This window comes from Colletotrichum destructivum, chromosome 4, assembly GCF_034447905.1.
Source record: "Colletotrichum destructivum chromosome 4, complete sequence".
Classification (NCBI taxonomy): domain Eukaryota; kingdom Fungi; phylum Ascomycota; class Sordariomycetes; order Glomerellales; family Glomerellaceae; genus Colletotrichum; species Colletotrichum destructivum.
Genome location: NC_085899.1, coordinates 4,529,069 through 4,549,275, shown reverse-complemented (window position 1 = coordinate 4,549,275; position 20,207 = coordinate 4,529,069). Strand labels below are relative to the sequence as shown.

At 54.1% G+C, this 20,207-nt stretch overlaps 7 protein-coding genes across 7 annotated transcripts; 3 read left to right on the top strand and 4 right to left on the bottom strand.

Moving 5' to 3' along the window:
- Positions 1 to 530: 530 nt before the first annotated feature.
- On the top strand, positions 531 to 2,357 carry CDEST_07328 (Putative aldehyde dehydrogenase domain, aldehyde/histidinol dehydrogenase; the record flags this gene model as incomplete). Its single annotated transcript, XM_062923487.1, has 4 exons — positions 531 to 926; positions 993 to 1,047; positions 1,101 to 1,895; positions 1,991 to 2,357. 4 exons carry the CDS (start codon positions 531 to 533, stop codon positions 2,275 to 2,277), a joined length of 1,533 nt encoding a protein of 510 aa, XP_062779538.1. The 3' UTR covers positions 2,278 to 2,357.
- A 1-nt stretch (position 2,358) lies between these two features.
- On the bottom strand, positions 2,359 to 3,507 carry CDEST_07327 (Putative NAD-dependent epimerase/dehydratase, NAD(P)-binding domain superfamily). Its single transcript, XM_062923486.1, has one exon. The coding sequence runs from the start codon at positions 3,440 to 3,442 to the stop codon at positions 2,375 to 2,377; it is 1,068 nt and encodes a 355-aa protein (XP_062779537.1). The 5' UTR covers positions 3,443 to 3,507; the 3' UTR covers positions 2,359 to 2,374.
- Positions 3,508 to 7,641: 4,134 nt separating this feature from the next.
- CDEST_07326 (Putative alpha/beta hydrolase-1) lies at positions 7,642 to 8,452 on the bottom strand (the record flags this gene model as incomplete). Its single annotated transcript, XM_062923485.1, has 2 exons — positions 7,642 to 7,977; positions 8,045 to 8,452. The coding sequence occupies 2 exons, from the start codon at positions 8,450 to 8,452 to the stop codon at positions 7,642 to 7,644; spliced, it is 744 nt and encodes a 247-aa protein (XP_062779536.1).
- A 1,964-nt stretch (positions 8,453 to 10,416) lies between these two features.
- On the top strand, positions 10,417 to 12,092 carry CDEST_07325 (uncharacterized protein; the record flags this gene model as incomplete). The annotated part of the gene is made up of 5 exons (XM_062923484.1): positions 10,417 to 10,690; positions 10,746 to 10,813; positions 10,887 to 11,325; positions 11,388 to 11,464; positions 11,526 to 12,092. 5 exons carry the CDS (start codon positions 10,417 to 10,419, stop codon positions 12,090 to 12,092), a joined length of 1,425 nt encoding a protein of 474 aa, XP_062779535.1.
- A 314-nt stretch (positions 12,093 to 12,406) lies between these two features.
- CDEST_07324 (Putative major facilitator superfamily, MFS transporter superfamily) lies at positions 12,407 to 14,474 on the bottom strand. Its single transcript, XM_062923483.1, has one exon. It carries the CDS (start codon positions 14,285 to 14,287, stop codon positions 12,740 to 12,742), a length of 1,548 nt encoding a protein of 515 aa, XP_062779534.1. The 5' UTR covers positions 14,288 to 14,474; the 3' UTR covers positions 12,407 to 12,739.
- Positions 14,475 to 14,984: 510 nt separating this feature from the next.
- Positions 14,985 to 16,978, bottom strand: CDEST_07323 (Putative cytochrome P450; the record flags this gene model as incomplete). Its single annotated transcript, XM_062923482.1, has 6 exons — positions 14,985 to 15,198; positions 15,256 to 15,434; positions 15,494 to 15,883; positions 15,948 to 16,452; positions 16,506 to 16,858; positions 16,916 to 16,978. 6 exons carry the CDS (start codon positions 16,976 to 16,978, stop codon positions 14,985 to 14,987), a joined length of 1,704 nt encoding a protein of 567 aa, XP_062779533.1.
- An 818-nt stretch (positions 16,979 to 17,796) lies between these two features.
- CDEST_07322 (Putative amino acid/polyamine transporter I) lies at positions 17,797 to 20,104 on the top strand. The gene is made up of 10 exons (XM_062923481.1): positions 17,797 to 17,975; positions 18,036 to 18,056; positions 18,113 to 18,161; positions 18,227 to 18,302; positions 18,367 to 18,557; positions 18,615 to 18,649; positions 18,712 to 18,832; positions 18,892 to 19,238; positions 19,305 to 19,427; positions 19,488 to 20,104. The coding sequence occupies exons 1-10, from the start codon at positions 17,880 to 17,882 to the stop codon at positions 20,022 to 20,024; spliced, it is 1,596 nt and encodes a 531-aa protein (XP_062779532.1). The 5' UTR covers positions 17,797 to 17,879; the 3' UTR covers positions 20,025 to 20,104.
- Positions 20,105 to 20,207: the final 103 nt, after the last annotated feature.

Genomic DNA, 20,207 nt, shown 5'->3' with positions numbered 1-20,207 from the left:
GTCTCCCTGCCCACCAAGCCATAGGGTGAAGTACAATTGTTCCGAAAGTGGAGAGTTGCGACGAAGGACACAATGATTGTTCTGCCCCGTCTCCGTCTGTCGATGGATTGTCCGAATGGTACTGCTCGCTCATCAAGTCTCGTCGCCTGCGGCTATGACAACTACATGCAAAAGCTTCCATACTGTTGTCACCACTGACCAGCGGAAGCCTCAATGCACCATTCAGAAGACACGTGTGGTACACGACATCTCTCCAGTCTTGACTTCCTCATCTCTTACAAGACGATCAAAGTTACTCGCTGCAGATCCCCCGCAAACTGCCTTTGTCAATCTCAACTGCCGCAGACCCTACCCCAACGTGACGCATTCTGCCGCCACCGGTTCAAGAGCGTTCCACGTGCGCTGACATCGGCGACTGTACGTGACCCCTCACTTTCGCGTGAGATTTCGGCAGCAACATGACATCTGGTTGCGTCTGAAATCACGTCAGAGATGATCATGTTCCGGTATTGCCGTCTGGCGTGCAAAGGATGCAAAGGCATGTGGCCGAACCTGTGTTCCATTCACCGTTCACCACAACTCTTCGCGGACTTCACGACCATTGCCCCCATGCTGTTCATCCTGTCGAACGTGCTTGTTGCGTCTCAGTCAAGATGAAGTTCTTCAATGTCATTGATGGCCAGCGCCGCGGCAGCGATAAACACCACCAATGCACCGATCCCCGCACAGAAGAGCCCCTCTGGGACGCCCCCATTGCTACCGTCCATGATCTCGCGAATGCCGTTGCCGCAGCCCAGAAAGCACTCAAGGCGTGGTCTAAGACCACGATCGACGAGCGGTGTGATTACCTACGCAGGATTGTTGAAGTATACACCACACACAAGGAGGAGCTGATGGAAATCGTCATGAAGGAGACCGGGAAATCGGTGATTTGAAACTCTCTCCTCTGCCTTTACCAAAGTTGAGCAAGGGCGGCGCTCACGAATCCCCAGAGACTCATGGCACAGATCGAGATTGGAAACACCTGCGACCAAACCACGTACTACAGTATGTCTCCCCTACTACCCCTTCACCGGTTTCGACACGCTCAGGCTCCATAGCCAAGGTCTATCTCGAAGACGAGATCACTTCTGAGAATGACAAGCTTAAGATCGTTGCCACGCATCACCCTTTGGGTGTTGTTGGCGCCATCTGCCCCTGGAACTTCCCCTTGATCTTATCAAATATCAAGGTGGTGTCCTCACTCATCACAGGCAACTGCATAATTGTCAAACCCTCACCCTTCACGCCCTACTCTGTTATGAAGTCCATTGAGCTCCTCATCGACGTATTCCCTCCCGGTGTAATACAGGTACTCAATGGCGGCGCCGACCTCGGCATCGCCATGACGCTGCACCCAGGCATTGCAAAAATCAGCTTCACGGGGACCATCGCCACGGGCAAAAGCGTCATGGCCAACTGCGCCAAAACCCTGAAACGGTTGACGCTGGAGCTGGCCGGCAATGACGCGGCCATCGTCACGGACGATGTCGACATTGGAGAGGTGGCAGAGCGGGTTGCTACCGGATGTTTTTTCAACGCCGGCCAGATGTGCGTGGCTACAAAGCGCGTCTACATTCACGAGTCGATATATGACGAATTTCTCGAGAAATTCACCAAGGAGGTGAAGGAGTCTTTCTCAATCAAAAGCGACGCTACTTCACCCAATTTTTTTGGTCCAGTCTCAAACAAGATGCAGTATAACACTGTCAAGGACATCGCCGACCATTACAAGAGGAATGGCTACAGCGTTATCGCAACCGAGCTTCCCATGGACTCCAAGGGCTTTTGGGTGCCGCCAACTATCGTCACAAAGCCCCCGGAAGACTCGATTCTTGTTCAGGAAGAACAATTCGGTTCGTACCGTCCCGATCTCCCTTTCACTCGCTGTTCGTAAGCAACAGATAGGCTGTGACTCATTGAGAGGAGTAAACTGATATCGGCTTCTAAGGCCCAATCCTCCCGATCCTCACCTGGACGGACGAAGATGAGGTGATCCAGCGCGCCAACCTGAGCAACGCCGGCCTCGGAGCGTCCGTCTACTGCAGGGATGTAGGCAGGGCTGAAAGCATAGCCAGAAAGATCGAGGCAGGGACGGTTTCGATCAATGTGCCCGAGCTGCCAAACGTCGGCGGCTACTTTGCCGGGATGAAGGACAGTGGCCACGGTGGGGAGATGGGCAAGCAGGGATTGTTGTCCTATTGCTACACCCAAAGCCTTCACTTCGCAAAGACTTGAAGAAGCTGTAGTTCCTTTCGCGGGATTGGAGTTTATAGTCGCAATACATAACACTGTCACAGTCTCCTCTCAACCCAGCCTTAGACCGCAGACAGCTTCACGTAGTCTTCTCTGCCCGCCTCTCCAGTTCAACAATCGGCGCCGCTGTATCGACAATGGTATCCTCCAGACTCTTGTACTCCAACCCCAACACCCTCCCCGCCAGGGAAGGATCCAAGCCGAAGATACCCTCTGGCAGCGCCGCTTTCGCCGGGTCGCCCTCGGGGATCCTGTGCCTCAACTCCGGGAATCTCTCCCGCAGCACGTTGGCGATCTTCTGGTTCGACACGCCACCAGCACCGATGACGAACCGGTTACCGCCCGCATCGGGCTTCGTTACCGCGAGCAAGTGCGCGCGCGCCACGTCCCGCACGTCGACGTACAGGTGCAACACCTCGGGCGGGACCGGCGACGCCGACGTCAGTTCCGGCGCGAGGAGGCCCGCGTATAGTATGAAGTTGCTCTGGTTGAGGTCCTGCGGGGACGCGAGCGTCGAGGGGTCGTATGGCGGTCCGTAGACGATGGGCGGGTTGATCGTGACGAGGTCGAAGGAGGGCTTCTCCTCGGCGACGAACGCCCACGCCGCCTTCTCGGCGAACACCTTGCTTGCGAGGTACGCCAGACGTGGATCCCCCGCGTCCTCGACGTCCTGCTGCGAGACCTCGAGCCAGTCCCTCTCGTCGTAGATCTTGGGCGGGTCGGACACGGCGGGCTGGAAGACGTTGACCACGGCGGCCGTGGAGCTCGTGACGACGACCCTCTTCACCGAGGGGGCCGCGCGGGCGACGCCGCGCAGGATCTCCGTCGTGCCCTTGACGGCCGGGTCCAGGAAGTCGGCGCTGGCGTTGCCCTTGCGAAAGTCAAAGGGCGAGGCGGTGTGCAGCACGGCGTCGAGGGGCGGGTCGCTGGCGAGGACCGCGTCGAAGGCGCCCGGGGCCGTGATGTCAGGGACGATGGCAATGTCGAGCTGGGGAGGTGGGTAGGAGCGGAATGTCGCGCGGAGCCGGGAGGCGGAAGACTCGCTCCGGACGACGGCGAGGACGGAATGCCCTGCTTCGAGGAAATGGGCAAGGATGTGCTGGGCGATGAAGCCGTTTGCGCCGGTAAGGAGGACGTGTTGGGGCATCTTGGCGAGTGTTTCTTTTGCAGGGCGGTTCCGCTTTCACTTCTGAGGTTCTGCTTCCATGGACGGGATCACGAGTTGGGGAGGTTACGAGCCCGAGCGAGAGCCTTTAAATACCCCCTCTATGGGGAGCGTAGTTCCCAGGGAAGGGGCCCGACCGTCCCAATCCCACAACGGAATTCAAGGAACGAAGCCCGACCGCCTCTCACCCACTCGGCATGCAAGGAACGAGGCGGGCTTTGGCTCAGCGAATGGGCTCCCCTGATCGCATGTCGCAAAAGGCAGACGTGTCTCTATTAAACTTTGTGACGAAGTGCGCCGTTGGCCCGCTGTAACCATACTCGGTAGGGATGGATCGCGACGGTCCCATAAATGGCGCCCGGAAGCCGAATGTTCACTAAATCAGCGGGAACCCCTCCCGATTTGACAAGAATACGGTTTGAAGCTTTGAAGCCTCGGCAGTTTCGTCCGGAATCGTCCGATTACTTCGTTCTGTTGGCCAGTTTATCAAAGACGCTCGCTCAATCTGTTCCCCTACTGTAAACTTGGGCAGGTCGACCATTATCCGGTGACCGGAAGCCCCACACCGACCTCCGCCATTTGCCGGGGACTGCCGCAACCGGGGATCCACTTACATCAGTTGCTCCGGGAGAGAGGTTTAATTCAAGAGAAGCCCGTGACTCACCGGGACCGCCGAGCCTCCCAGCGGATTGAACTAACCACGTCTAACATCAGGATGAACAAAACATAAGGCAAAACATGATCGTGAAACAAAAACAGCAAAAGAATGACCAGCCTGGGGGTCGAACCCAGAATCTCCTGATAACAAATTGAATCGTAGTCAGACGCCTTGCCATTGGGCCAACCGGCCAGGTTGAAGTGAATCCATCGCTGGATGATATCAAACTTACCGCAATTGTGGAATAATAATAGTCACACTCAATTGCCGAACGTCATTTGACTGCTTGTTTAGCCACTTCGTTTTACTAGTCTCCCTTGCGGGCAAACAGGCGCTTTTCTCCTGGCAGGACAGTTTGGGTATCGATATGCAGCTAAAGACAGGTCGTGAGATTCCGAACCCGGTTGGGTCAAAGGTGCACAAGCTTCGGTTCTTGTCTCTTCCGTTCCATCGGCGACGGCCTTCCATCATTACTTGCCACCAGCTGGAAGCTTACTTCTTCTAGACGGTTCATGAATTTCGAACATATGAAGGCCTTGCTAGACCAATTTTCAAGGAACTGGAGAAGCATCACACATCACGTGAGAACTTTCGTCGCCAGGTCTACCAGATACGAGGTCGAAAGCGCATGACCCCAGCCAACAAAGACGGGTCCCTGGGTCCTAAACCTTTGGCGTCCAACAGGCGTTCTCGCCCATCAAACACAGAAACGAACCGATAGGATAACCCAGAAAAGAACGCACAGCCAATTGTTCATCGTGAGAAAGAAAGAATGACAACATCTTCCCTGGTTATTTGAGCTCCACCAATGGCAGAAACAACCACCCCGAGTCCCTATTTCAATCATCATCATTAGTCTGTCTTTGTGAATATGCGTGATCTGAGAGAGAGAGAGAGAGAGAGAGAGAGAGAGAGAAGTTTGTGAAGGGCGTTGTGTTGACGTTGGCGCCGCGAACCGAAAGTGTGTGGAAGCATGGGAGCTACCTGGAGAAAATGGTGGCGCACAGCGGGTCTCTTTCAAAGATATTTGTGAGGATTGAGTCTGCCCCGGCTTCCAGCAACATGCCCGCGACATCTTTTCCTCCTCTGGAGAAGGCAATGGCAAGAGACGTGCCATTGAATTCATCGACGCCGTTGAGATCTTCGAGCTTCATTGTCCCGATCCTCTTCTGTAAGACCCTAGGGGAGTCTGATTCAAGGGCTTCATTGGACGACTTCCCCAGGCGAGTTACCGCAGACCTTTCGCAGCTAAATGCCTGAGCCAGAATCCTGCTCCAGAGTCTTCAGTAGGTTGGACCTGCCCTGGTTCTTCGCAGCATCTTCGGCTGGTTGACCAGTCACAACACGGATGTCACATCTTGATCTAGTGGCCACTAGTATGGCTGCGTCAGTGCGTGCGCTTGTGAGACGAGATCTGCAGACATTGTGTAAAGCAGCCCCTCCCTGTTTACTACAGCATCTTTGTCTATGCCTGGGACGTTGTCAAGCAAGAAATTTGAGACTCCCCTACGACCCGTCGACGGCTGCGGAGAGGAGGGCGGTACGAACCAAAAAGTTCTGTGCGCTTGCATTGATTCCAAGCTTCAACATAAACTCCGCAGCATTTACACGGTCGTACTCAGCAGCCCGCATCAAGGCGGTGCATTTGTTATCATTCAAATAACTCTTGTCGGCATGGTCCTCTCAAATCTGGTTGAGTCCGCTGCTCGCCTTGTATGATGCGTACATCAGGAGGGGGGAGGGCTCCGGATGAGTCCCGACTCCCGAGAATCGACGTTTCTGCCTCACCGGGCAAGTTCTGAGACCATATCCGTCAAGCCCATGTACGTGGCGATGCGCATAGCGACACAACTGAATCAACAGGATTCGAAATGCAGAAACCCCAACATTCGTAATCTTCGTCTTCCAACGCACTCCTTGTCACGTGCTTGGGGAATGGAGGACGGCATGTTTGAGTAAGGGTGGCTTTTCCTTCCTTATCTGGAAGAGGGGATGACTCTTGCGAAAACGTTGTGCCGTCGTTGCATTTCTGAAGCACTCTAATTGGCGCCATAACTTTTCGACATCGTTGTCGTGCCATGAGTGAATCTAAGACTTGAACTCCGACATGTCCAGAAGTGAGGACTGTCGATCCGCGTCGTCGATGACATCTCGATACTTGCGGATACTTGTGGATGAAGCTGAACAGAGAGAGGTGTGACGCTAGCTTTCTATAGCAGACGCACTGATGTATCCCCTCGGTCATGGAAGTATCTTCGTGAGTGAGGCGAGTTCAAATGTCGGTGGAGTGAACAATCAGTTCTGCAGTCGTGTCTCTCAGACAGCGCAATCTTTAGATGATGCGAAGCGCTTCCTATTAGGTGAATGGCCAGAACATGGGTTTTCAAAATCGTGTTCCAGCGTTTGGTTGTCTTACTCGCATCCAACTTACCTTTCAGCTCTTCAATTGCCTTCGAGATTTGGTCGAGGGCGCCATCCTTTTCGAAAGGGGGTCCGTAAAGGATCCAAGCTTCGTTCATCTCAGTGAATCTGAGGGAAGGGCCTGTGGTTCTCCTTGAGGTGATTGAGAACACACTCTATGTCGATGAGGAAACGTCATGGAGGATTTGGCCGCTCGCCGTATTAGCGAGTTAAACTTGGGGCAACATTCCCAAGGCTACTACTGGAGTCCAACTTATCTCATGATGCAATCGTTTCAGTTAAAATCGGTATTATTTCAACGGAGTCCCTTTGTTCTCTGATTTGAACTAATTTGGACGAACAATGTTATTCGTGTCGTCAGACAACGGTCTCGGTAGACTGGCTCTCTGAGATAGCAGTCAGCTGACAGTCGCGACATAGGACACAGAACGCGACGTGAAGAATTTAGAATGTCTCTGGTTATAAGCTCCGTAATTCTTCAGATGACGAAGCTGCTCGGTAATAAGCATAAACACTCAAGATCAGCTCGATAACCTTCGCTCGACTGCCCTGACTAACTCAACTACTCCTTGGGCCAAGCAGGGCACCCTTGTGGGAACTGTGCTTGGACAGGCGAGAAAATCTGCTCGCGGAAACAGTCTAGCATGGATGTCGCCTGTCGAACAGCTCCCACCCGAGCCACGCCAGACAGAACATCTCCAACATCGTTAGCTTGATTTGGAATGACAAATTTGGGATGGGGGGGAAGGACTCCCAGAGGAACCACGGGTCGTGCACTATTGATATGGCGGCCGCAATTGCCCGTGTTGTCCCTATACTGATAGCATTTAGGTTCATTGATATACTGGGCCTTCTTCTAGATCCTCGAAAGGTGGAGAAACTCATAAGTCCTAGGTTATATAAGTGGCCAAACAAGGTAGGTGATTTGCCAGGCCTACAGAAATCTCCTCGGACACCACCTCACTATCGCACGAGCATGCAACGCCGTGAGCTCCACCGAGGTCATATTCCGCATTATTATTTGTATTATGTATTTCATCTAGACGTATGTGGGCACAATGACAGCAGACTTCCTGCCCCTTTCTCACTCTCCCCGCCGCACTCAGTTGCCCGGGTACCACCTGCTCAGAATGGAGGTGACGTTTGCCGGCCGGCTGAGGTGAGCGCAGTGGCCGCTGGGCTCGCTCTCAGTCTTGGAACCCTCGGGCAAGATGCCGGACATGCCCTGCTGGTAGGCGAGGGGCAGGGCGTTGTCCTGGGTGGCGTAGAGGTAGGCGCAGTCGATGCCGTTGCTCCAGGGCTCGTAGCTGGAGGGTGTGACGAAGGCGCTCAGGGAGGTCCAGGTCATCTGGCTCGCCCACTTCTCCTGCTCCGAGGCGGGCAGGTCGTTGAAGCCGACCTCGGGAAGCATGGTCGAGTTACCGACGACGCGGTCCTCCTGCGATACAGATCAGTACATTGTACCCGTGCACCGAGCAAGCAACATGGGACCCATGTTCACATACCTGGACAATCATCCACGGGAGCGGCTGGCCGCCGAGAAGATCAAGCAAGCTGGAGCCCTTGGGGAGCATGAAGGCGCTGGAGTAGACGATGCTCACGACACCACCGGCGGCGCCGGCAGCCGAGCGGGTAGCGACGTCGTAGCCCTCGACGGCGTTGCTGGCAACAACACCGCCGTAGGAGTGAGAGTAGATGACGACCTCCTTGCCGTCGGCGACAAGCTTGTCGAGCTCTGTGCGCACGGCGGCGACATCGTCCGACAGGGTGGCCAGCGGGGTTGTGGTGCCTCCTACGGTGGGCAGGGAGACGACGGAGGCGCTGAAATCGGCGCCGGCGAGCTCAGTCGCGAAGGGCTGGAAAGCCGTGGGCAGCTGCCAAGCGCCAGGAACGATGAGGACGGAGGGCTTCATTGTGGTTGGATGCAACGTTGGAGACTGGGGAACCACGCAGGCTGCGATCTTGGGTCTTGTCAGAGATTGACGAAGAGGGGGGGGGAGGAGGGCGGAAGCGGGTGGGAGGGATGCGGAGGGACTCGAGAGAGAATAGAGACGGTCTTCAAGATAACAAGAGAGGCAAGTCATGGGCAGAGGCAGATGTCGGTTCATAAAGTACTGAGTGGTATAGACACCCGTTTCGGCGATGCATGAACACTCGTCCCCAGCAAGCAATATCCCCGAAATGATGGCCCTCTGCGAGCCACGGACTATACATGATTTATCGGCGGGATATTTGTCGGATACTGTCCCATGAGGTCTCTATCCCGTTAGTGCAACTTACGCGGTCCTCCGAAGTTATCCACAAGCGGCCCAACATCGGCGGTGGGTTCGTCCAGGAGTCAAGACAAACCACTTGTGAAAAAGGGGCCAATGCGGGGGTCTGAAGGGGTTACTGCGGAGCGGACATTGGGATAATGGCGCAAGCGGTTGTTACCCGACTCGATCTGGCGGAGACCTGATGTGACGTGAAGCCTGTCAAGTATCTACACATGTTTTCCATGAAAAAGATGTTGTGTAGGCGCGGTGGGTAACGTTGCTTCGTCTGCTGTTGTTGTGCAACCTTTCTAGTTTCGACATCTCGGTAGTTGGGTTGCTTTAGTCTCCGGAGTGAGGCTCTTGCAACGAACCAACCGCCTTTGCTAAGTTGCCTCGGCAGTTTCGGACGCGCCGTGTCGTATCTGTAGCCTGTCCTCGTAAACAAAGAGAGACGAATCCTCCAGGTTCTTTTTCATAATGGGCATTTGACATTAATGACGCAGAGAGACATCTTGAACCCACATTTGGCATCCTGCAGCAGATTGCAGGGTTCCTGACTCAACGTGATCCCCATCCGCGTTCCGTGGTTTTTACTTAGAAGGCAGTGCAACCCTCTTTCCCTGTGCTACGTATAGTATATATCAACCGCGGGAGAAGCCATATTTGATTGCCGGGGCTCGGATGAGGATCTGTCGATTCTATCCTTGTGCTACGGAACATGGGTATCCCTGGCCATCAAGGGGTTTGTCAGGCGGGACCTACTCACTAGTGGTGAAGGAGGGTATTGACGAGTGGACAACTACTCAACTAGCGCACAATTACTCTGTATCTCCAACGGTTTTCGAGACGACACAACCTGACAGGCCCCCGGAAGAGAGCCGTGCGCCGGTCTGTTTCTCCCCTTTTGAGTCTTTAAACGTGGTTGCCGGCCGTGCCACACGTGGGCTAGCATTGAAGAACTTCTGTGGACCAAGACTAAAACAAACATGTTCCTGGCCCCCCATACGACATCACCCTGACCAGAACCCACAGATGTTTGGCGAACCCTCGTGGGTACTCTTCTCCAACCCGACAAAGATTGTCAAAAGCAGCGACTCCGGGATATGGCCGGATGTTGTTCCCCTCTGGCCGCTTCCTCTTTCAGGTTGCCATCCTCAACACGTCCCTGTCGAGTTGGTACGGCCCCTTGCCGAGGTCGTAGCCGCAACGGGGCTTGATGGAACTGTCAAACATGACTTGCCGAAAGAGAAAGGATTGGCAGTTTTGGACGATGGAGCCGTGGCTCGACCGCAACAAATGGGGATTGAGGAACCAGACACTCACGTACTTGGTACTTGGTCAAGCAATGGACCAACACACGTGTATGTCTCTCGAAGGGCAAAAGGGGGGGAGGGTTCTTTTTGTGAAAGGAGTTCGGGCGAGTAATGGCAGCTGGCGATGCCCAAAAGTTGTTCAGAGAATAAAACGATGCTCTGTCCCCACGTGGTGCTTCCACCGAAGAGTCCCCTTGCGTCCGCCTGCTCGATGAACCCCTCCAAACCAGTCGACGACCCGTTTCCCCGACCTCATCGCTCCGTACAGAGCCCCGAGTGGCCATCAAGCCGCCAGCCATGGCAGCCACCATGGCGTCCTACCCGTACGACGACCCGACAATTGATCAAGCCCAGCGGGACTATCTGAGGAAGCTGGCCAGCTTCGCCGAGGACCAGGACCTCTCCGAGGACCTTCGTTCGTATGTCCGGGGAATCACAATAGCGTTTACCGCCTTCGCCGCCTTCGTGGTCGGCTTGCGGTTCACGGCGCGCCATCTCCAGGGTGCGAGGTACCTGATCGACGATTATACGATGCTGGCTGCGTTGATCATCTTGATCGGAAACATGATCATGAACCTGATCTGTCAGTGAGCCCCCGTGATAGTTGCGCCGGACGTTAGCTGATGTGATCGCTATAGTGGTGGATGGGGGCATCGGACTGCATTCTGGCCGTCTTACGCTCCAACAGATGCAGTTTCTCGACAGGGTGCGCATTCTTTCTTCACTCGTCACCACCCTTGAAGATGGACGACAACTGCTGACCTCTCTATGCATCCCAGACCATGATTGGCGCTGAGATCCTCTATGTGAACGGCGTCAACGTGTACAAGATCGCGCTGCTGCTTCTCTACCTACGTATCTTCCCGATGCCCGAAGTCCGAAAGGGGGCCTGGATCTGCGGGAGCTTGACGACTCTCTGGACGTTCGCCTGCGTCATCGCCGCCTCGATACAATGTATACCCCTGAACAGGCTCTGGGAGCCCTGGAAATCCGGGACCTGCATCGACCTGTTCCTGACGCAGCTCTGCATCGCCATACCAAGTATCATCGTCGACATCGCCATTCTCTACCTGCCGATCCCCCACGTCTTGAAACTGCAGATGAACCGGGCTCAGCGTATTTTGGTTCTTTTTACTTTCCTGCTCGGAAGCTACGTCGTTTTCTGCAGTGTCTATCGCTTCCGAATTTTCCTTTTGTATACGAGAAACGACATACCTTGTAGGTTGCCCGGATGACATCACGGACTAGGCTACCAAAGGACTGCACTGACAGATCACAAGATTCATTGGCCCAAGGCCTGGCATGGAATATTATTGAGATAAGCAGTGGCATAGTGTCAGCTTGCTTACCGACACTGGTTAGTCGGAATCAAAACGAAACGCTCTCACAAGGACAGATCTAACCTACCTCTGATACAGGGCCCTATCGTCCGGATTTTGTGGAAGGGGCTGCTTGACTCCGCTCAGCGAAGCGGGATGGACAAATACGGCTTCAACTCCTCCAACAACAAGAAATCGGGCGTCAGGTCAGGAGGCGTGACCATTGGCGGCGGCCAGAGGTCCGGAAACGCCTCCCACGCCCGGGACGGCTCTAAAGATTGGTCCAAGTTCTCCGACGCCAACAGCAAGCCCAGCTTCCGCGAGGAGGCCAAGTACGGCATCGGACTCCGGACGATCGGCGGGGGCGACGACGACCGCAGCTCGCGGAGCTCCAACGACGTGGAACTCGTGCCTCAGGGCACCGTCAGCGTGACCATCAGGAGCCCCGCGAGCGCCAACTTCCCGGAAAACGAACCGGCCCCGACGGCGAGGGAGCACTACCACGGGAAGAAGCTCACGAAGCAGAACAGCACGTCGGGCGCGTACCCTCACCTGGACAACAGGATCTGGCAGCACCGCGAGGTCGAGGTGACGACGGAGCCGGTCGAGCCGGAGTCGATGATTCCCGAGTTCAATAGCAAGAGGAGATCGGGAACGGGAATGTGATGAGATTGTAGCTGGCGAAAACAAACCCGAGTGGATGGATGTTTGTTTGTTCACACAAACTTGTAACCATAGTCCATACTAATTATGCCAAACGAGCAAAAAACCAGAAAAATATTTACAAAACAAACCAAGTTCGCTCGGGATTGACCCAGAGCAGATTTGATGGGTGGTCGTGTCAACCAGTCTCTTTTCCGAAACGGTGAGCGAGACTTGTTGGTGGCCGCAAAACCAGCGGGAATTGGCGTTTTCTTTTCATGCACTATTCAGCAGAGGTGAGAACCGGATAAGGCGTCTCCAGAGAATCTCGGCTACTCATTATAGGAAACAATGCTAAATCGGTTGATTTGATGGCATCTTGCTAACCGCATTGAGTCAAAAGATATAAGAACGACATCTAGATACTGCAAAGCTCTTCACAAGTCAAAGAAAACATTGTACGTACAGCTCTATTTATACACATGCATCCATGGCTGGCTCTTCCCCGCCGAGGACTATTTTTCTGAACAAAGATATACATTACAGGTCCTTTTTACCGGCATGCGCCCCCAGTTGATGGCAATGATCTAACAACGTCTTGCGCCAATAGGTTTAGCTTACAGCAATGAGCTTTCGATAAGTTTGCTGTATAGGTGTAGAGTCCAGAAGGCCTACTGCTCTTGCTGGGCCTGCTCTTGCTCTCTAGATGCCTCTAGGTCCTCATTGTCAGGGAGCTGTCTCACGATGAAGATTAAACCGATCGCAAGGGCAATCATCAGAACCCAAATGGCGTAGCCGCCGAGAGCCTGCGTCCCCGCCCCAACGGCAAAAAGACTCGCGAACAAGGCTGGTGAGAAGGACCTGATGACGCTCGTGCCGGTCAGCGCCAGAGCATTGATCGTACCGAGGACCTGCGGGCTGGGCGACACATCGTTGAGGGCCAGTTGGACGGCGGTGAAGCTCATGCTCACTCCGCTGCCGATGGCAAGACCGATGGGCGCGATGATCCAGAATAAGGTAACCAGGCTGGGGTCGTCGACGCCAGCCTTGAGACAAAGGTTGCCGAGCGGGCAGAGGAGGAAGAACAAGGGGTAGGCGTAGGCGCAGGCGCGCAGGACGCCGTTGGTCCCGATGCGGCGCTGCAAAGGCGGGAAGACGATCAAGAGCCACAGGGCCTGAGAGATGCCGTTGACCGCCATCATGATTGAGAATTGCAGGAACACGAAACCGAAGCCGCCAAGCTCGACGGGCGTGTACCAAAAGACGGGGACGATGGCGGTGTATGCGATGGCAAGGAGCATGATATAGCCATAGACGTAGAGGACCTTGCCCACGCCCTTGGATTTGACGAGTTGCGCAATGGATGGGGTGTCCTTTTTGGGCGCCGTCGACCCATTGTCACCCTCGTCATGACGCTCCCTCTTGAGGGTTTCCTCGACGAAGAAGAAGCTGGTCAGGGCGGATGTCAAGCCAAGGGAGCCGACAACAAAGCTCGGAAGTGCATAGGGGTAATCGAGGAAGAATTGGCCCTTGAAGACTCCTGGATATTGGTGCGCCGGGTCGGCGAGCGCACCGCCCAGGAGGGGTCCTAGGAAGAGGCCAAGGTTGCCGCTGAAGGCAAACCAGCTGAAGGCCCTGGCCTGGGTCTTCGGGGTGCTGTGCTCGGCGATCATGGTGCGCATGGTGACGATGGTACCGCCAAAGACACCGGCGAGGCAGCGGAACAGAACCATCTGCCAGATGGTCTGGGCCATGCCGAAGATGGAGGTGGCGAAGGTGACGCCGACGAGGGAGAAGACGAGGACGGGCTTGCGGCCGACGCGGTCCGACAGCTTGCCCCAGTAAATCATGACGATGGCCTGGGTCAGGGAGAAGAGCGACTCGATGAGGCCGCTGTAGAAGCCAACGTCCGGGATGGGGAGGTTGCCGTTCTCCTGGACCATTTGGTTGATGTACGGGAAGATGGAGAAGAAGGCCATGGGCTCGACCAGCCGGGCGTAGCACAGCAGGAAGATCTGCCAGCCCGGCAGCGGCTTGTCCTCCGGGTCGTCATCCCGCCGGTCGGGCTCGTTGAGGGTCGTCGCCTTGGACACGTCCGGGTCAGCGGTCGGGGCGATGTCGCCGACGGCCAGCAACGGCGTCGTTTCCGTCGCGTCGGTTCTGTGGGACGCGACGGCCCCGTCATCTCCGCTGAGAGGTTTCTGGTGAGAAGACGCCATGTCGCCGACGGTAGTTCGGAAGCGCCGTGCCGTGCTCTGTTGGGAGGTCTGTTGCCGAACTTTTTGGACCGAGGTTGCACTCGGTGCAGCCTCTGTTGAGGCTTAAATAAGGTGATTACTTTTCTAGGCACAAGCGTGACGAAGTGGCTTGGCGAAGAAATGAAACATAGGCATCGAGAGAGAGGCGCGTCGGACTTTACGGCCTTCCGCTTGTGGTCATCTCCCCGAGGATCCCTAACCGAATCGCGTGATCCGCCGCAAGGATGGACGGCTCGCCCTGTTCCTTAGGTAGGTAGGTACTGTTATGGCCAGTAAGAGACAGATAGGATTAGAGGAATGGACGACACTTGGTTATGCATACATAATTATCCATCTAAGCATAAAATTGCATAAGCATATCCTGTTATGGATAAAGCTAAGCAAACGGGGAACTTACACCAGGTCTAGAATGCTTAATGTTACAAACCATAGTGGGTTGCTTATTTGTCTATAGTGTTCCTTGTTCCCGGCAATAAGTCTTGAGGCTCTTGTCTATGTATGCAGCCAATAGCCATTCGAGCAAGACGGCGACAGTGCCGTATTTGAGGCCTACATGATTCAGGCTGCATCGAACCATGGTCCCCTATAAACAACGACACATTATCCGACGATATCTTCTATACCGGTGATATCTACACACCTGTCCCATATGGAAAAATCACTCCCGATTTCTCGGGATGGCCGTGACAAGTAGTGGCTCCGTCACTACTGCCGCGACCCACTCCTTTCTCATGGGAAGTTGAACCGGCTGCCAGTCGGAGTTGTTCAGCCCGGCTGCTTGTGCCAATCCACCGCGATCCTCATCTGCGTGGATGAGAATAAAATTCTCCACCATCTTTGCCAAGCTTAAGAACAGCTCAAAGTAGGAGAAGCTGGAATCGGAGTACGTTAGCCACTCGTCAGATCTTGAAGCATGTCGAGAGACCTACTGGTTGCCAATGCAAATATTGGGCCCCTTGGAAAAAGGAACGTAGAACTTGTCTCGCAGTGCGTTCTCGGTAAGAATTGTTCCCGTCTCATCAATCCAGCGATACGGGTCGAACAGCTCAGGGTTTGGGTAGGCATACTTGTCTCTGAGATACCAGATAGGTGAGGAGGTAATGACGGTCTGGTGGAAAAGATGGTTAATATTGGCAATGGATGATTGAGTGTGCTCTAAAGCCTTACCCCTTCCGGTATGAATTTCCCACAAAGCTCAACGCCGCCTTCCGGAACCACGCGGGGCAGCATTGCGGCCGCTGCCCCAGCCCAGCGGATACCTTCCTTTACACAAGCCTTCAGTCGGGGAATACTTTCCAAAGCGCCCATGTCTGTGGGAAACCCAAGCCGTGCGAGGTCTTGGTACAACTTCTTTTGGTAGGTTGTATTTTTCGAAAGAGCATAGAGGATGTGTGCCAAAGAGGCAGACGTTGTATCTGTCCCCGGTCCGAGATTTTCCTTGGCTTCAGACAGGGCGGTCTGTGTTGGCACGCCAGCAGAGACCATGACGTTGATGAGATTCGGGAATGGCGATTTCCTCTCAGGGTCTTTGTTCTTGACCCATGCTTTGCTTGTCCACTGAGAACTCGACGCGATTAGCTGCTGGTCTCCCCTTGCGAGAATGTTGGATGTGGTGGTAGACCTGGTCGTATTGTTGCAGTCCCTTTCGAGTAGATATCTTCGAACCCTCAACGTGGCAGAATATGTCTTCAACACCTAACCAAAGGTCGTACAGAACCGGGAAATTCATAAGCTGCAGTTTGTTAGCGAGAACATGGTCAACAGTTGAGGGACTGACCAGGGGCATGAATGTTGCTTTCTTGTCGTTCTTGGAAACGATCGGAGTATCATGTCCTTTGGACCAGGAACGAATGGCATTGAGTGCTTCTCCAAATGAGAATTCCGCTATCATTGTCAGCAAAACTTGTCGAGACATTACATCATGGACTCTCCACGTCATCTTACAAATGATATCAGCTTCGAGAGCACGACAAGCGGGCCCAACGTCGAAAGGGCGCTGTTTTTGACCGACCGCCCTGACGAACTCGTTGACATGATGCAGCATGAGGCCTTCGAGGTTTCCAATCTTGCTGCGGCTGAAGAGCTGACCAAGAATCCTGCGCCTCTTCGAATGTTCCTCTGGGTCTCTGGTGTTGCATCAGCTAATCACCACTCTGGAAGGATACGGCGCTGGTCATACGTGATGGAGAACAAGGCGGGATGCCCGTCTTGAACAAATTCGCCGTAATTCCGGGGGTCTTTTGCAAACCCGCTATTGACGCTATGGATCAGGTCGTAAATGTCGATGGAATAGAACGAGAGCTCGTTCGGTCCAATGCGAACGATGGATCCTGCCCAGAATTTGTGAGTTGCGGGGAACAAAGCAAAAGGCAAATGGTGAGGGATACCTAGTTTCTCATGAATCTTTGGCAGGTCAATGGTGATCTTGCCACAGTATTCTTCGCGAAAGGCCCATATCAGCCGGGAGTACCCCGCCCCCCAGCCAGCATTGGGTATATGAGACAACGGAGACGCATGTGCTCGATGGAAGGCCTTGAAAAACATCAAAATCAGTATATTTCAAGGGTTTGGTTTTCTCTCGAGCATTACCTTCACAACCGTTACTACTATCACGCATAGCAGAGCCAGGCAAGTCAGAGTGAGGACCGCCATTGAAGAGTGAGTCCGGTCGTCAATGATGACAGGGTAACAATCAGTGAGTACCGGGCAATTGAAGCAATAAGACAAGTTGTCATGGATCCAAGGTCTAGACCAGTGCTAGAGACAATTTGATCCGTTGGTCTCGGCGACTTGCTCGTAAAAAGAGTGGCGCGGTTTATCATGTTCCCAAAGCCCTGAGTTTCTCTCATCAAGATGGGTATATTGCGTTCTCGGAACACCGATTGCGTGATGGGCGTCTTCCCCGGAGGCCAGTCGAGCCAGGCCACAATCAGCATTCGCTCCGGCATGCTTACTTTGACTGTCTGAAATCAGGGGTATGTGGGACGACTACGCAGCAAGAGCCGACTACCAATCGCTCACGGGCAGCTCCCAGTACCATTTTTTCATCACGCCTAGTATCGCGGAGTTGCTGCTCAAGTGTAGTTGCTCGCAACTACCTTCGCATTCGGTCATGTAACGTCACAGGTCGTCCCTAAGTCTTGGACCGTGTTCAACGCAGTGATACAAATAACAGCAACTCGGAAAGCGGTGCATTCAACGCTTAAACCCGGCCGCTCCCCAGTACGTTCTTTATGTTCTGCTCCGTTAGGCCCATTTCGGTTGCTAACAACAGCGTGCTGCTAATGCCGTTTCGTATCAACTACCGATGCCGCCATCCAGTCCCACATCGCGCGACTAGGTGCATCCGTCATTGGAGGTTCAGTCACTGACTTGCAAAAGCCGGCCATACCCGTCCCGCTTGAAAAGGATTTTTCAACGGCGGCCGGTTGTGCCGATGGCCGTATTTTTATTCTTCATATGAAGACGTCCTCGTCTTCTCCGCTTCTGCATTCGTTCACCGCGACGTCGCTCATTCGCTCAGCTCGGACCAACACCAAGACAACGACCAAAGATGGCCGTCGATCGCCAAGATGCAAGCGTCGCCAAGGATGCAACGCTCTCCCAGAGCGACGAAGAGCAGGAGTCAACCAGAGACGCGCGAGTCTTGGTGAGTGATCAATCTTTGGAGCAGGTGCCTGCAATACTTTAGCTGACCGTGAACCCCTAGGAAAACTTGGGCTACAAGCCGGTAAGCGGGGTGATGCTGAAATAGGCGGTGAATGTCAAGTCGACTTACTCTTCTAGGTCTTACACAGGACGTTCAATGTTTTCCACAACTTTGCAACAACATTCGGTAGGCATATTGCTGCAAGCGCTTTTGATTGACTGAGCTGGGAGTTGACTGACTTTTTTTCTTAGCCGCTCTCTACTTCATTGGCGGCGTCCGAGTTACCTTTGCCACAGGTATAGCAGCAGGAGGCAATCTCGCATACTGGTATGCTCTGACTTCTCTTATGACTGCTACCATCGCATAAGGCTGTCGACTGATGAACGTGTAGGACGAGTTTCCTGGTAACTTGTGTCTTCACCTTCATCACCGCTGCAGTAATTGCAGAGATTTGCTCCTCGCTCCCTCTTGCAGGATCCATCTACATGTGGGCAGCCGAAGCCGGAGGACCCCGTTACGGCAGGTTCTTTGGCTTCATCGTCGCGTGGTGGAGTACCACGGCTTGGACAACGTTCTGTGCCAGTACGTCACATCATATCGATCAGGTGATCCGGGACATTTGGTTAACACAACTCTCAGGCAACACCCAATCTGCTGTCAACTACATGCTTTCTGTAAGTCGCCTCTACAACCAAGCACCAGTCGTGAATCTTTCCTGTGTCTAATGACCCCGCAGGAGATTGTAGTCTTCGATCTCGACTTTCCGTCAGACACATCAAGCGTCAAATTCCGGGCTGTCCAGTGGATAACCACAGAGGTGATGCTCGCTCTGGCAGCCATCTGGAATCTCTTGCCACGTGAGTGTTGATTCAAGTGCTGCAGGATGGATTCACGTCTCGCTAACGCCAGTTTCCAGCACGCTACTTCAAGTGGATCTTCTACATGTCCACCTCCTTTGTCCTCCTCGACTTTGTTCTGAACATGATATGGTTGCCCGTTGCAACCAGCAAGAGCGAGTACGGCTTCCGCTCCGCCCACGATGCCTTCCTGACCACCTACAACGGGACGGGCGCCCCGGCGGGCTGGAACTGGTGTCTCTCGTACCTCGCCACGGCCGGTATCCTCATCGGTTTCGACGCTTCCGGACACGTGGCCGAGGAGACCAAGAACGCCAGCGTTGCAGCCGCGCAGGGCATCTTCTGGAGCACAGTCACCAGCGGCGTTGGCGGCTTCATTGTGGTGATCTTGTTTTTGTTCTGCGTTGTAAGTCACCTTGCGGAGCATAGAGAGAGGCCTCGCGGATTGACTGCTAACAACGGTACTCTTCAGCCCGACGCGGACACATTCTTCTCTTTCGGAAGTACTCAGCCCTTCGTGCCTCTGTACGCAGCCATTCTCGGCGAGAGAGCGCACATCTTCATGAACATTATCTGCATTGTTGCCCTCTGGTTTGTGAGTCTCGACTGTGGATCTCGATCAGCCCTTGGTACGCAAACGCTGATGCAGATACAGAATACCGCCATTGCCGTTCTCGCTGCATCGCGTCTGGTCTTTGCGGTGGCCCGCGATGGCGTCCTGCCCTGGTCCCCTTGGGTCTCCAAGGTCGTCGACGGGCAGCCGCGTAATGCCGTCTTGGTCGTCTGGGGCGTGGCCTCCGTCATCACCTGCACCATCCTCCCGTCGTCCGTGGCCTTCACGTCCCTCGTCTCGGCAGCGGGAGTCCCTTCGGCTGCCGCCTACGGTCTGATCTGCATCTGCCGTCTTCTATTGACACCGAAGCACTTCCCGAAGCCGGCGTGGAGCCTGGGCCGTTTGAGCAAGCCCTTCCAGGCCATTGCCGTTCTGTGGAACGGATGGGTTGTGGCGGTGCTGTTCTCGCCGTATGTCTTCCCCGTCGAGGCGTCGACTCTCAACTATGCTCCGGTGATCATGGGCATCGTAACCATATTTGCCATTCTCTCTTGGTGGTTCATCCCAGCCGATAGGTGGCTTCCGTCCCAGCGTATCCAAGAAACATTGCTTGCTGGGGAGCGGGCAGCTGAAGAGTAGGACTTTGTAGAAAAAATGGCACTTGTAAAGAATGAAATTGTCATTTCTCGGAGGTTTCAACCAATAAAACAATATTTTCTCCACGTTAAAGTCTATATTTAATCAATCTCTATAATTCTAATCTGTCTCTGAGCAACTTTGGGCTTCATGTAGCCTTTACCAACGCATGATAAAACTTTGTGA

Coding starts and splice junctions, on each gene's coding strand:
- CDEST_07322 (XM_062923481.1), top strand. CDS start 17,880: ATGGCCGTCGATCGCCAAGATGCAAGCGTCGCCAAGGATGCAACGCTC. Junction 18,057..18,112: donor AAAACTTGGGCTACAAGCCG/GTAAGCGGGGTG, acceptor TTACTCTTCTAG/GTCTTACACAGGACGTTCAA. Junction 19,239..19,304: donor TCTTGTTTTTGTTCTGCGTT/GTAAGTCACCTT, acceptor GGTACTCTTCAG/CCCGACGCGGACACATTCTT.
- CDEST_07327 (XM_062923486.1), bottom strand. CDS start 3,442: ATGCCCCAACACGTCCTCCTTACCGGCGCAAACGGCTTCATCGCCCAG.
- CDEST_07324 (XM_062923483.1), bottom strand. CDS start 14,287: ATGGCGTCTTCTCACCAGAAACCTCTCAGCGGAGATGACGGGGCCGTC.